The sequence below is a fragment of the Somniosus microcephalus genome, chromosome 3, assembly GCF_052327205.1.
Source record: "Somniosus microcephalus isolate GS21.2 chromosome 3, FLI_Smic_1.0, whole genome shotgun sequence".
Taxonomy (NCBI): Eukaryota; Metazoa; Chordata; class Chondrichthyes; order Squaliformes; family Somniosidae; genus Somniosus; species Somniosus microcephalus.
The window spans coordinates 147333323-147349655 of NC_140989.1; the positions used below are offsets into that span (position 1 = coordinate 147333323).

Sequence of the window (16333 nt, forward strand, 5' to 3'; positions counted from 1 at the left end):
CTCCAGATTCACGTCATGGTCCTGCCGGTCGCGGCCGCAGATGGTGACGTTATCTAGATAGGGGAATGTGGCCTGCAGTCCGTTCTGGTCAACCATCCGGTCCATCTCCCTTTGGAAGACCGAGACCCCGTTGGTGACACCGAAGGGGACCCTAAGGAAGTGGTATAGGCGCCCATTCGCCTCGAAGGCGGTGTACTGGCGGTCCTCGGGGTGGATAGGGAGTTGGTGGTAGGCCGACTTAAGGTCGATGGTCGAGAATACGCGGTATTGTGCAATCTGATTGACCATGTCGGATATGCGGGGAAGGGGGTATGCGTCCAGCTGGGTGTATCTGTTTATGGTCTGGCTGTAGTCGATGACCAGGCGATTTTTATCGCCGGTCTTAACGACCACGACCTGGGCACGCCAGGGGCTGTTGCTCCCCTCGATAATGCCCTCTTTCAGGAGGCGCCGCACCTCAGAGCTAATGAAGGCTCTGTCCCCAGCGCTGTACCGCCTGCTCTTGGTAGCGACGGGTTTGCAGTCGGGGGTGAGGTTAGCGAACAGGGAAGGTGGCGGCACCTTGAGGGTGGATAGGCTGCAGGTGTTACGCGGTGGGCGGTTTAACATTCGCTGGTTGTCGACTGTGAGTGGGGGGAGGGGTCCACCGTATGCTAGGGTTACACTTTGGAGGTGGGATTGGAAGTCCAGCCCTAGTAGGACGGCAGCGCAGAGCTGGGGAGGACGAGGAGTTTAAAATTTTTATACTCCGTACCCTTAACCGACAAGGTCACAACACAGTAGCCGCTAATGTCCGTGGCGTGGGACCTCGATGCCATCGAGATTCGGTTGCGCGTTGGCAGGACAGGGAGGGAGTAGTGGCTCACCGTGTCTGGGTGGATGAAGCTCTCCGTGCTTCCGCTGTCGAACAGGCAGGTCGTGGTGTGGCCGTTTACTTTGATGTCCATCATCGACTTGGACAGGTGGTGTGGGCGGGCTTGATCCAGAGTGACGGAGGCTAGTGTGTAGGTAAGCGAGTCGTTGTCGTCTGCGGGCGAGGCGGTCGTCGGGTCCGGAGGCCCGGTGGCAGTCGGGCGTGGTGGGTAAAATGGCGTCTCCCACAAGGTAGGACAAAATGGCGGAGAAGATGGCTGCTCCCATAACTCACATGAGGCACTATTGGGGTCGGTTGCCTTGATCAAAGATGGCCGCCCCATGACTCACGTGTGGGGATGCTGGCCTCAGTTGCCTTGAAAGAAGATGGCCGCCCCCACAGTTCGCATGAGGCACTGCTGGCCTCTGAAGATCCGCTCCTGCAGGCCTTAGAGAAGTGGCCTTTCTTCCTGCAGGTTGAGCAGGTAGAGTTCCTGGCTGGGCAGCGCGACCTCGGGTGCTTCTCCTGGCCGCAAAAGAAGCAGCCGGCGGCCCGATCGCGGGTGCCCAATGTCGGAGCCGGTACCGGGGGTGGCGGTCCCGGTCGGGTCCGGGACGCCGACGCTGAGGTAGGTCCCGGGGGCGGCGCTGCGAAGGGTATTGCGGTAGGGGTCGGGCCCGAGTCCCAGGGTCGCGAGCAGTACCTGGAAAACGCCTCCTGGTCCTGATGGGCCACCTCTCGGGAGAGAGCGAGGGCTTCAGCTTTGTCCAGGTCGAGGTCTTTAGCTTCAAGCAGTCTTTGCCGTGAGTGGTCGGACCGTAGGCCTTTCACAAAGGCATCGCGGATATTATCTTCCGTATTTTCAACAGCCGTCACCGCTTTAAAGTCACAGTTCCTGCCGAGTGCTCTTAGCGCCCGTAAAAATTCAGCTACAGACTCTCCTGGCTGTTGCGGGCGGGATCTTAGGAGGTGCCTGGTGTACATGTAATTTACCGGGCTCCGGTACTGCTGTTTCAGTAGGTTGATAGCGGCCTCGTATGTAGTCGTGTCCTGGATGAGTGCGTATACTCTCGGGCTCGCTTGGGCGTTCAGAACTCTTAGTTTGGATCTCTGAGGGACGCCGGATTCTTCCAGGTAGGATTCGAAGCAGTCCAGCCAGTGTTTGAAGTCGAGGGCTGAGTTTGCTGCCTGTGGGTTTAGATCCAGGTACGGTGGTTTGAGGGCTTGCAGCCAAGCCGGCTGGTGTGGCTGGTGTAGCCCGGTGTCTGAAAGCTGCTGTGGCTGTGCTTCTGGGAGGGCTTCTGGCTGGCCAGTAGTAGACATCTTTAAAATTTAGTCAATAAAATTGATATACCTATCAATTCGTCCAATAAAAAGCGACGAGTTAGGAACGTAACTAAAGGTTTTTATTGACTAAATAACAGAGCCCACCCTCGTGGGTGATCGGGTCCAACAAGGAGGAATACCAGCCAGTCGACTACCTTTATACCTGGGCAGGTAGGTGGAGCCATGGGCGGAGTCGGAGGTGGTCAGCCCAAGTATAACAGCGCGACAAGAGGCGACCTCGTATAGTGATACAACAGTGAGAACAGTGATAACAATACAACAGTGATAACTATAGTGTAACGATAGTGAATGATAAAAGTGGTTTACCACAGCCACAGTATCTCAGAAAGAAAAGGATTATTCTGGAGTTAGAATGAATCCAAGAAACACCATGGCCTTTAACACTCATAGTCCAAAAACACATACAAGCACACATGACAACCTTTTATTCAATTTATCTGTCACATTTCATCTCTCACCTAACTATTTGCTTTGAAACTTTGCCTAATACAGGATGTGAAGTTGTACCAGATGTGAACGTAGCGGGACAGAAATTTGGGATCAAGTTGCTGATTCCCGTGTCTGACGGCATGAATGAAGTATACATAAAATGTCACAATGTAAGTGTCCTGTTATAGGTTTTATAGATTCACAGGAGTTAACACTAGTGAAATTTTGCTCTGATGAATCTGAGAATACATTTCCAAGCACTAGACAAAATGGTATTTTCACTTAACAACAACGACAAGGAACTAGCACTTAGACTTTGAGAGTGGTTAGGGACTACCTGGCCCTTGTTGAGCAGGATTTCCCAATTTTCCCCTAACGGAGTGACTGATCACTCATTAGCATAACTCATTGAACATATAACTATTTGTTTTAACAAAAAATGCACCAAGTCCTATCTTTGGCATGACAGGAATCTAGGGTGACACACTTACCCTCAAACTGTTTTTTAAATTCCTGCACACTTACAGATGTAACTGTTGCATGGAGGTCAACTCCAACATGGCTTTTGAAACAGTAAATAATTGCTTCTATGGAGCTGTTACACTTTGCATTTATATTAAAATATTGATGAGCTTGAGAGGAAGATGCCTTTTATTCCTTCCTTGCCCAAAATAAAACAAATTGCTGATAACCGGTTAGATGAAATTTCTGTGTGTACCTGAAAACATTGAAAATGCATGTTAAAGTTAGTTAACCAAAGGTTGTAAATCTTCTTGGTTCTGTAATACCGTAATGAAGATAATGCCTAAAAACAAATTTCATGCTTATGCAGCAAGAATGTTCGGAAAGTTGTGAAACGCTTTTAGTCTGTGTGTTAAACACACCTTTTTTCAACATTTAATGTAGTGAAGTATCAATACAGTTAATGATTAACACAACCACATATCTACACATATGTAGCTTGTAAGCTAAGACTTTAAAAAAAATTGTATTTGTATTGCGTCTTTAACCATAGTAAAACATCCCAAGGCGCTTAAACAAAACAAGTTGGGAGGAGAAGCTCTATGCGAGTTAATAATTCTTTAGGTTAGGGTCAGCCTATATGAGAAGGTGGCTTATGTAAATGCCAATTGGGTAGCTATCCGAAGGCAATTTATAGCAAACTGGTTGGGAATGAAGGCTTCCCTGTTCCCAGAGTTATAACTGATGTCTTGCTTCCTGTTCCCATTTTTCCAAATATACAAAGTGTCTCCTCCTAGGAGAGGTGATTAAAATAAAAACTATGCCAATTCAGGGGAAAAACATAATCTGGTAAATTCCTCTCCAACTCCCGAAGTCGATCAAAACGAGTTCCAGAAGATCACAGTGTCAACGAGGTACATACCCAATGTCCCACCTACCTTGTGTACGCAGAGATATTAGCCACAGCAAGGAACTCATCCAGCTTCTTTTTGAGCTGTTGCAGTGAATATCCAGAACATAGCAGTCCACTTGATTGACACCCCCATCCACTGGCTTAAACATCCGCTCCCTCCACCAAATCGGTGTATCATGGCTGCAGTGTGAACTATCTACAGGGTGCACTGCAGCAAACTGCCAAGGCTTTAGCAGCACCTCCCAAACCTGTAACCACCACAACCTAGAAGAACAAGAAGGGTAGCAGGTGCATGAGAACACCATCACCTCCAAGTCTCACATCATTCCCAACTTGGACATGTACCACCACTCCTTCATTGTCGCCAGGTCAAAATCCTAGAATTCCCAACCCAACACCATTGTGGGATAACCTTCACCACACTGACTGCTGCGGTTCAAGAAGGAGGCCCACCACTTTCTCATGGGCAGTAAATGCCAGCCTTGTCAGCGACACCCATATCCCGTGAATGAGTAAAAAGAAATACGCATTCACCACACAAGCCGGTAAATTGTTCCAAATGTTGACAACCCACTGCATAACGAAAAAACCTCCTGACATTTTATTTAGTTCTATACTTGCATAGCTTATGCGCCACATTTTCCCTAGTTCAAATAGTCTGTTCACACAGGCACAGTCTAATTACTTCATAATTTTAAACACTTTAATTAAATTGCTCCAAAGCCTACGCTTTGATAACTATCATGATAACCAAGGGCTTTTTAAACTAGGGTTCATTCTAGTGACCCTCCGTTGAACCTTTTCCAGGCCCTCTATAGTCATCCCCCATGTGAAAGGACTAAATTGAATACAGTATTCCAGGTGAGGCCTAACTAAAGTCTCGTACAAGGACACTACAGTTCTTTTAGTTGTACCTTTGCAATAGCATCACAGCATTGGTCATGCACCTTCACAGACTCATGTACTATAACTCCTAGGTCCCTTTCCTGCTAAACAGACTTCAATTCTGTACCAAGCATGGTACATATACATACTTAGGGGGAAAAATTCAGTTGGTTGCGCCTCCCGTTAGTGCCTTAAGAGGGCGCTAATGGGACGCAAACCAACTAGCGGCACTGCCCACGCCTCCTGCAAAATTCAGGGGGAGGTTAGTGGTGGCGCTAACCGGTAGTGCCCTGCGGCGCTGCACCGCTGGCGATGACGTAATTGGTGTGCGCAGCGCCATGCTCACGACCTTCGGGAGCGCCCCCTGACTTATCGCCGGACGCTATGTCCGACGGGGTCAGGGGGGGGTGTACCTGCGGCCGGGGAGGCGCAATTTAAAGGCGAGGTGCAGGGCGGCAATTTTCATTGCTGGCCGCCTGCCAGCACCTGCCTGCGCTCCCGTCCCAGACCTGAAATGCAACGCCCCCTGCGGAGTGCTGGCTGCGCTCCAAGAGCCTGGCACTTCTCTTGAGTGCCAGGCTCTTGTGCCTGCACTCCCGATCCCCGGGGGCCCAGCTGGGCTCCAGGCCGTGCTGCACAAGGTCCCTCCCCTTTAAGAAGGGGAGGAAGGCCTGCAATACCGCAGTGCGATGGCACATAACGCCGCAATATTGACTCACAGCGCCCCAAGAGGGATGCGGGGCGCTACTCTCTTGGGGCGCAACCACTCAATTTCCAGCGCAGGGACGCTACTTTTAGCGCCCCGGCGAAGTTAGCACCCCAATTGGGGCGCTACTCAATTTTTAGCCCTGTTAGCCCTACCCATGTGCATGACACATTTATCCACATCAAATGACATTTGACAGATGTGGGGCCCATTGCCCCATTACATCTAGATTAGATTGTAGTCTTTTTTTTCTCATCTAGGGTTCTAACACCAGCACAGACCTTCGTATTGTCCGCAAACTTATGGACAGTACCCACAACACCGTTGTCTAGGTTATTAATGTAAATCATGAAGAGCAGCAGTCCCAACAATCCCTGCAAGACACCATGAGTAACCGACCTCCACACACAACCACTTCTAATAACCCTATGCCTGCAAGAACGCAACCAATTTCCTACCCAATCCAGGATCTTATAAACTAACCTATTGTGCAACACCTTGTCAAAAGCTTTCTGAAATAAATAATGTTGACAAGGCTACTTCATTCACCAACTTAGCTACTTCCTCAAAAAATTCAACCAGGTTGGTGAGAACAAACTTTCTTTTCCAGAATCCATGTTGGAAATGTCTAATAACACATACTCTGCCAGGGTGGTCATACCTCAATTTGGTCCTTTCTGACAACTTTCCAATAACTGAAGTTAAACTAATGGACCTATAATTTACTATTTCCAAATTGCTGCCCTTTTTAAATATTGGTACGATATTAACCTCCCTCCAGCAATCCCTGTCTCTAATGAGCTATTAAATATAAACAAGGGGCTCACTTAACACATCCCCCAATTTAGGCAACATTGGAAACAATTGTTAAGATATTGAATCATCCATAAATTAAGCACCTCCTACTAATTAGCTGTCAATTAGGCATTTATTAAAAAAAAAACAATTCCTTAAAGTCAACAATATCACTGACATTTTGTTGTGGTTTCACTTCCTGCTACAATCTGCAAAGTATGGAACAGATTGCCGCTGTGAATCCAATTGAAGGCTTGGTGGAAGCATAGCAAAAGCCAATGGGGCTGGTTATTGATTCGTCAGGGAGCAGAGATATACGAGCTTGACATCTAGTCAGAAGGGAAATAAAAATGTCCTAAGTGCCTGATGGACTTGGGCCTAAATGTTAGGGTCAGATCAATGAGCTGAAAGGTTTTTTTCTAGTTATTGCCTGCTCTGTTTTAGAATTGCTAACTATATTTTAAATTTCCCCAAATGAATTGTGCTTTATATCTTTTAGTATTCTGAATGATTTATATTTACACCGAGGGTTTGTGGTTGACTGCAGGAAACACAGTATGCTAAATGGATGGCTGCCTGCAGACTGGCTTCAAAGGGCAAGACGATGGCTGATAGTTCATACCCCACAGAGGTTTACAACATTCAGTCTTTCTTAAAGATGAAGAATGTAAATTCTGTGCCTCAGGTGATGCGTGACCCAAATGCCATGGACATGAACCCAGAATCATTGGTGTCACCAAGATACTTGAAAAAGTTCAAAACTAAACAGGTACTGAAATATAGTTGGTCTCTTATTGATACAATTATATATTACGCTATCTATAAATTTCTCCTGGCAGTCCAAATTGCTCAGGATAAAATTAAAGTATTTTGGACCAATGGTCCCTCTAATTTTTTTTCCTGCATGGGCCCTTTAAATTTGCTGCGCGGCCGTGCTTGTGCGGTATTCTCTTCCAGCAGCAGCGCTGGTGAGCCGCCTGCGCAGGACCTCACAATTGTCGCGCACCTTAGGGGAAACATTGCTTTGGACCATATTGTATAAAATGCCACATGAAACTAGAATGCCAATGTAGAATCATAGAAACTTACAGCACAGAAGGAGGCCATTCGGCCCATTGTGCCTGCACTGGCACTTTGAAAAGAGCAGTCATGCTCAGTCCCACACCCCTGCTTTTTGTCCGTAACCCTGCAAGTTCCTCATCCTCAAGTACCTGTCCAATTCCCTTTTAAAATTATTTATTGAATCAGCTTCCACCACCTCTTCAGGTAGAGCGTTCCAAATCCCGACAACACGCAGTGAAAAAAATTCTCCTCCTTTCCCCTCTAGATCTTTTTCCAATGATTTTGAATCTAAATTTTTCTTTAATATATAGATCATACAGATCTGAATGCACGCTGTGAAACATTCCATTTATTTTATTTGATCTATTATTTCTGCAAAGCTTATTCCTTCTCCTCCAAATTCTAAATTTTATTTTCAGCTCTCTATTTAAGTTTTCTGTTCCAAGCACCTGTCCTTCAACAAAAGTGCAGGTGGGTTACCCAGGCTTCAAACTCATGCCATTCTGAAAATATGTTAGGAAGCGTACAAAGGTGAAAACCTCACAACGGAAGTTCATACTGCAACAGATTAAGGATCTGCTGCAGTGCAGACTTATTCTAGTAATTGGCATAGAGCTTGGAGCAAGGTGCTTCTAATACTAATTTTACCTCAAATCTTCCTTTATAAAATAACACCCTTTGTCAAAAAAAAACTTGTTTGAGCTTTCTCGTAACATTTTTGCCTTGTACTCACAGTAAAAAGCTGGTTTCCATAAGCAGACTCCTGTGAACTTAAACCTTCACCCCTATACATGCTGTAAATGAGGTAGAGTGCACAAGATTAACAATTAACCTTTGATCGTGTCATTAGCCATGTGTGGAAAAGCCACCACATTATTATTCCTTCGAAAAATGGAAAATGCCATATTGTCAGGCTAATACTAATAATCAAATTTATTTATAGGCTGATTATACTGAAGCAATAAAACACAAGCAAGGTGCTTAAAGTACAATGAGGCTTACCCAGAGTTGCAGCTATCTGTAGTCGATGTGAACTCGTATTTATAAGGCTTGCTGCTCCAAGGTTTTCAGTGCTACCAACGCTCTTAAGTATTGATGCTAGGCCAATCTATTAGAGTCAATATTAATAATACACACGTAGAAGATTTTTCTTTAAATTACATAACATTTTGGCGTGATCCTGCTCCCCTCAACTAATTTTAGTTAAAAATTAACAACACTTAATTTCAGAATCACCCTCCAAACTTGAATAATGCTACAATCCTTCCAGGATTGCTGTTTATACTGAGAATCAGACAGTCACTGTTCAATATACACATACGTTAAAAATGCAGCTATAGTAACTATGTAGCATCCATTACAAAATCTAAATTGCTGCACCAAGCCATTCCTCACAATAGTTTTCTCCTTAACGATAACTGTGTTTAGTTTTTGTATTGTACTTACTGACTGTATTTTCAAGATACAGGAAACTTTCGTTTAACCAGAGGTTAAAAGTCCGGAAAGCTCTATCTACCGGCAAAATTCAGGAGCCGTTTCCTATAAGTTTTTTTACTTCTCGTTGCTTTTTTTTTCCCAGTCAGGCTCTGCAAGGTCAAGCTGAAGCTGTTGCTTAGCTACAGAGACGCTTTTAAGCTGCGGCCGACTGTTTTGAAGCTGTTGCTAAGCAACAGGGTTTGTTGATTCACACGAAGCTGAAAAGCTCCGTATGTTTTAACATTAGCGCTGGTTTATACGGCAGTTTGGATGGGACGGCACCAACTCGGTCCCGTCAGTGCCGGATACCAGAAAGTTTCCTGTATATCATAAAGATGTTTTTGCTTTCAAAATTGTCAAAAAACTGTAAATGCTTTCTAGGAACATTAGGAACAGGAGTATGCCATTCAGTTAGGCATTGGCTGATCTGCACCTCAGTTCCATATCCCTTGATACCCTTACCTAACAAAAATCTATCTCAGTCTTAAAAGCTCCAATTGACCATAGTCTATTGACGGAGAGAGTTCCAGATTTCTACTACTGTGTGTGTGGAAAAAGTGCTTCCTGATTTTGTTCCTCAATGGCTTAGCTATAATTTTAAGATTATGTCCCCTTGTTCTTGCTTCCCCACCAGATGAAATAGTTTCTCCGTATCTACGCTATCAAATCCTATTTACATTTTAAACAACTCGATCAGATCACCCCCCCCCCCCCCCCCACAATCTTCTATACTCAAAGGAATACAAGCCAAGTTTATGAAACCTGACCTCATAATTGAGTAGAATGGGCCTATACTCTTGAGTTCAGAAGAATGAGAGGTGATCTCATTGAAACATATAGGATTCTGAGAGGCTGTTTCCCCTGGCTGGAGAGCCTAGAACTAGGGGGCATAGTCTCAGGATAAGGGGTCGGCCATTTAGGACTGAGACGAGGAGATATTTCTTCACTCAGAGGGTGGTGAATCATTGGAATTCTCTACCCCAGAGGGCTGTAGATGCTCAGTCATTGAGTATATTCAAGACTGAGATCGATAGATTTTTGGACTCTAAGGGAATCAAGGGATATGGGGATCAAGTGGGAAAGTGGAGTTGAGGTAGAAGATCACCCATGATCTTATTGAATGCTCTTATGTTCTTAACCCTCAGTACCATTCTGGTGAATTTGTTCTACACCCCCTCCAAGGCCAATATATCCTTCCCAAGGTGCGGTGCCCAAAACTGATCGCAATACTCCAGATGGGGTCTGACCAATGCTCTATACAACTGCAGCATCACTTCCTCCCTTTTGTATTCCAGCTCCCTTGAGATAAAGACCAACATTCCATTAGCCTTTTTGATTGCATTTGTGCCTGTCCACTAGTTTTTAATGATTTGTGTACTTGGACTCCCAGATCTCTCTGCTCCTCTACAGTTCTTAGTCTCCCACCATTTAGAAAATACTCTGATCTATTTTTGAGGTCCAAAGTGGATTATCTCACACTTGCCGACATTGAACTCCATTTGCCATAGTTTTGCCAACTCACTTAGTCTGTCCGTGTCCCTTTGCAACTTGCTGCTCCCATCTGCAGTATTTACTGTCCCTCCTAATGTAGTGCCATCTGCAAACTTGGATATACAACATTATTTCTTCATCCAAGTCATTAATAAATGTGGTGAAAAGTTGAGGCCCCAGACCAGATCCTCAGGGAACACCACTTGTCACATCCCACTGGTTTGACCACCACCCGTATCTCCTACCAACTGTCATCAGCAACTCCCATGGACAAAAGGCGAGACAGATGGCAAAATGGTAAGGGAAGAGAAAATCATAAAATAAGACAAAGAAAAAGAAGAGAAAAGGGACAAAAGGAGAGGAATAGAAAGCATATCCTGCAACTTAGCCATGGGAGATTCACTAGTATAATATATATATTAGATAATTCTTCCACGGCAACTACCATTTCCTGATCAACAGTACAGACAGGCAGCCTGTTTGCCACTGCTACACTCTAGTCCACTAGAAAGTGCAAGAGAAATGCTAGTTAACTCACTCTGAATGAATTCTCATTTACAAAATTATCTTTTTAAAAAAGTCGATAGGTCCAGCCATTTGGAATAAGTATCAGCATCTCTGTAGCCTGACACTATTTTCTGACAGTACATGGTATTGAAGGAAGTGGGTAAACTCAATATTGCATCTGTCATTGTTCTCAATCTTGTATGACTGCAAATATCAATAGAAGCAAATCTAAGGTGCATTATTATACTTGGCAATGGAACAGCACAAGGTACCCACTTTGAAGAGATCAAAAATACTTCATTTTGTACATATTTATTTTAGCCCTTTTATATTAAAGGATTTTAAGACCTACCCTTGATTTAAGATTACATTCCTGCCACAGCAGAATAAGTTATTAAATCACTGTGGGCGGTGAAGGGAATGTCACAAGTGACAAGTGTGTTGACTTGCATTCTGTCCATTCTTCCTCAGAGAAAATGTTCAAATCACTCTACTTCTACATACAAGGAGAGAGAGTGTGTGTTGTATGTGCACACACATACGATTCCATCAAAAAGCCACTTTAGGCACTTTGGAGTCATTGGCCCGTAATTTGCGGTCAGCGACGAAGCTAAGGCGCTCGCTGCTGGCCTCAAAGAAAACTGCCCACAGAGATCGCAAGATCTCTGTGGCTAGAAGTTTACCTTTCTTGATGTGCAAATGATTGTAGCGCAGCATAACTGGAATCCCCAGCGAAGAGGCTGCAGTGACGTCAGCAAGCTGTCTAAGCAGCCAATCACATTGAAGAATTCTCAGATGCAAACCGGGAAATAAAAAGCACTGAAATATCTGCACTTTAAAAACATTTTAGAGAGCGAAAAAGATTGGGACAGAAACTGGGGTTAAGGTAGAAGCTGAAATATCATGAACAAACTTTTAAACTTTATTTTTTATTGTAATTTTGATCATAATGGAGAAATTTGATATTCCACAAATATAAAAATTTGTTTTTCAGGGCCAGAAGTTATTCAGCAGTCGATATGCTATTAAAAGCCCAGTTACACCTATTCCAACAAGGCTCAACATTTTTCACAGATTGCCGGCTATACTTGGGTTGGGGGGGGGGGGGGGTGGTGTGGTCACAGCGCAGCCTGTGTTGGAGCAGTGAAGGACTGATCGCAACTTCAGGATTTCCACGTTTAGATGCGCATGCGCTAAATCCTGACATAGTGGTCAGTTTCAGAGGGGTAATGACAGCAAACGCCGACAGTCGCCGTCTTTACCCACTACAAAATCCGGGCCATTGTTTTTATGTAACAGTTGTACTACAATAAATCTTTTCTTGAATGTTTGGTTTTCAGTTGACGACACGCATCCTAGAAGCACATCAAAATGTTGCCCAGATGACACTGGTGGAAGCCAAAATGCGATTCATCCAGGCATGGCAGTCTCTGCCAGAGTTTGGAGTTTCTTATTTTATAGTCAGGTAAGTGACATGAGACAGCAGGAACATTGTCAATATGCCCTGCCATTGCAAATCCAATACATTCATGTTGGAACATGTAAATCTAAATCAGACAGAGAGAATAGCAAGTTTTTTTTTGCTCATACCTCCCACATCTATCACTTAATCCAATGGAAATGAATGCTGAACAAATATGTACAATGATCCTAATTAATGAAATTGTTATATGAAGTTACATTCTGGAAATATCAAACAATACCACCCAGTTTATAATTAAAACTTCACTATAAAATAGAACCACTGACCAAAGCAGTCTGGATTTGGTGCTATTCCTATTATCCAGGATCTTTCCAGCGATTCAGTGAATTTTATATCTTAAGTGATGATGGGAAACATTATATACTTTAATTTTATAAAAGTTGTGTATTTGTACAAAAATACAAGTACTTAATTGCTGCTAATTCTGAGGCACATAACACATTTATAAAGTGTAAATACCAGTTAATTATGAAACCTCAATGTAATTGAAGAAATAAAATTTAATTTAAATGTTCAAAAATTAAATTACTTTTATGTAAGATATCTTTCAACTTTTTTCCTTGCACCAGGTATAGTTTTCCTGCTTTCTTCACAAGAATTGTTCAATTTAAATTTAAAAGATTTTAAAAAACAAAATTACCCATGTTCCATCTAATTAAGCAAAATATATATTTTTTAAATTACTATTACTGAGGTGTATATAAACATAGTAGCACAGAGTAGTAGACAATTTACCTCCATGCATTTTTTCCACATACCATAAGAAATAGGAGCAGGAGTAGACCATTTGGCCCTTCAAGCCTGCTCCACCATTCAATAAGATCATGGCTGTTCTTCTACCTCAACTCCACCTTCCTGCCCTATCCCCATATCCCTTGATTCCCCTAGCATCCGAAAATCTATCGATCTCTGTCTTGAATATACTCAACGACTGAGCATCCACAGCTCCCTGGGTAGAGAATTCCTAACATTCACAACCCTTTCAGTGAAGAAACTACTCCTCATCTCAGTCCTAAATGGCCGACCTCTTGTTCGTAGACTGACCCCTAGTTCTCGACTTCCCAGCCAGGGGAAATATTCTCCCAGCGCCTACCCTGTCAAGCCCCATTAGAATTTTATATGTTTCAATTAGATCATCTTCTAAACTCGAGGGAAGATAGGCCTAGTCTACTCAATCTCTTCTAATAGGACAATCCCAATCATTCCAGGAATCGGTCTAGTGAACGCTTACACTCCCTCTAAGGCAAGTATATCCTTCCTTGGGTAAGGAGACCATAACTGTACATAATACTCCAGGTGTGGAGTAAAGTTCCCAATATTTAGTAAGTTTTCCTGCTGCAAGTTACATTTTGGAACTAACAAACAATACCACCCACTTTATAATTAAAACTTCACTATAAAACAGAACCTCTGCCCACAAACTATCTTCACAACATGTTGACAGCCCAGTGTCATTACTAAAAGAAAGACTTGAATTTATGTAGCGCCTTTCACGACCACTGGACATCTCAAAGCGCATTACAGTCAATGAAGTACTGTAAAAGCTTTTATAGATATGTGAAGAGAAAAAGATTGGTGAAGTCAAGCGTAGGTCCTTTGCAGTCAGAATCAGGGGAATTTATAATGGGGAACAAAGAAATGGCAGACCAACTAAATACATATTTTGGTTCTGTCTTCCCAAAGGAGGACACAAATAACAGCCCAGAGATGCCGGGGAACATAGGGTCTGATGAAAGGTCATTATCACATTGCTGTTTGTGGGACCTTGCTGTGGGAAATGCAGTCAATTTGCGCACAGCATGGTCCCACAAACAGCAATGTGATAATGACCAGAAAATCTGTTTTTGTTATGTTGGTTGAGGGATAAATATTGGCCAGGACACCGGGGATAACTCCCCTATTCTTCTTCGAAATAGTGCCATGGGATCTTTTACGTCCACCTGAGAGAGCAGACGGGGCCTCGGTTTAACGTCTCACCCGAAAGACGGCACCTCTGACAGTGCAGCACTCCCTCAGCGCTGCACTGGAGTGTCAGTCTAGCTTTATGTGCTCAAGTCCCTGGAGTGGGACTTGAACCCATAACCACCTGACTCGGAGGCGAGTGTGTTACCAGCTGAGCCAAAGCTGACACTGTAAATACTACCTGTAAATGACCCACTGCAGTGCCAGAACAATTCTCCCTCTATGGCGAAGCATTTGACTTCTACTCACTGCCTCCCTTTAGCAACACAAATGAGACTAGAATCCCACTGTTGGGAGAATTGTAGGCACTAACTTGTATTCTACCACTCCATATAATGAGGCATTGGAGCTCTATTGCATTGCTTCATGGGTGTTCTAACATTAAAGATCAAAAAGATTTGTACATTAAGTTATATTAATCTATCCAAATCCATCTGCACTTTTTTAGTTAAGGCATTTGAGCATTTCTTTTTTTTCAAACTCATAAGATCTCAAAAGTGATCAACAACTCGCATTTTAATAGTACCCCTCGCTACTAGTAATGTCTCTAGGCACTTCAAAATGAGGAAAGGAGGACGCTGTGCTGGAAGTTGGAAAGATTAATTGGGGAACCAGACTCACATTAGAGAGGGTTTTAAGAGGTGATTGAAGGAAGGGAGCGAAGCAGCAAGGCAAAGTGACTTGAGAGCACAGTTCCAAAGGGCAGGGGCATAGTGACAAAGAACAATCTCAGATGTTGAAGTGGGGTAACTGGGGACAAGCAGTAAACCAGACTCGAAGGTAAGGCCGAGGGCATACAGGAGAAACTTATTCAGATAAGGTGGGATGAAACTACGTGGGGATTTGAAAATTAGGATAATGACTTTGTCAATATTCTGGAGTCAGTGGATTTTGACAAGGTCACAAGATAGGTACAGATGGGGAAAATTATTCAGCCCATCATTGCTCATCCATCCAGAACTGACTGTAAAAGCTTTTATAGATATGTGAAGAGAAAAAGATTGGTGAAGTCAAGCGTAGGTCCCTTTCAGTCAGAATCAGGGGAATTTATAATGGGGAACAAAGAAATGGCAGACCAACTAAATACATATTTTGGTTCTGTCTTCACAAAGGAGGACACAAATAACCTCCCAGAGATGCCGGGGAACATAGGGTCTGATGAAAGGGAGGAACTGAAAGAAATCAGTATTTGTAGGGAAATGGTGTTAGGAAAATTGATGGGACTGAAGGCCGATAAATCCCCAGGGCCTGATAATCTCCATCCTAGGGTACTTAAGGAAGTGGGCCTAGAAATAGTAGATGCATTGCTGGTCATCTTCCAGAACTCGATAGACTCTGGAACAGTACCCATGGATTGGAGGGTAGCTAATGTTACCCCACTATTCAAAAAAGGTGGTAGAGAAAAAGCAGGGAATTACAGACCGGTAAGCCTGACGTCGGTAGTGGGGAAAATGCTAGAGTCCATTATAAAAGATGTAATAGCAGAGCACTTGGAAAGCAGTGACAGGATCGGACAAAGTCAACATGGATTTACAAAAGGTAAACCATGCTTGACTAATCTACTGGAACTTTTTGAGGATGTAACTGGTAAAATAGATAAGGGAGAACCAGTGAATGTGGTGTATTTGGACTTTCAGAAGGCTTTCGATAAGGTCCCGCATAAGAGATTAGCATGCAAAATTAAGGCACATGGGATTGGGGGCAAGGTATTAACTTGGATAGAGAACTGGTTGGCGGGCAGAAAGCAAAGAGTTGGAATAAACGGGTCGTTTTCCGAGTGGCAGGCAGTGACTAGTGGGGTACCGCAAGGATCGGTCCTAGGACCCCAGCTGTTGACAATATATATTAATGATCTGGACGAGGGAATTGGATGTAATATCTCCAAATTTGCAGACGACACAAAGCTGGGTGGGAGGGTATGCTGTGAGGAGGATGTCGTGAAACTCCAGTACGATTTGGACA

General features: G+C 43.8%; 1 protein-coding gene across 5 annotated transcripts in view; it reads left to right on the forward strand.

Annotated features, from left to right (window-relative positions):
• Positions 1 to 16333, forward strand: part of fermt1 (FERM domain containing kindlin 1) — a 151267-nt gene that overhangs the window by 120119 nt on the left and 14815 nt on the right. For all 5 annotated transcript variants that reach the window (XR_015077549.1, XM_085981715.1, XM_085981716.1 and 2 more), the window contains 3 exons: positions 2693 to 2799; positions 6938 to 7159; positions 12267 to 12391. Coding sequence is in view for 4 of the 5 variants with exons in the window: in XM_085981715.1 (XP_085837841.1) it covers positions 2693 to 2799; positions 6938 to 7159; positions 12267 to 12391 (454 nt within the window). In the remaining variant the exon portion in view is untranslated. The remainder of the gene's footprint in view (positions 1 to 2692; positions 2800 to 6937; positions 7160 to 12266; positions 12392 to 16333) is intronic.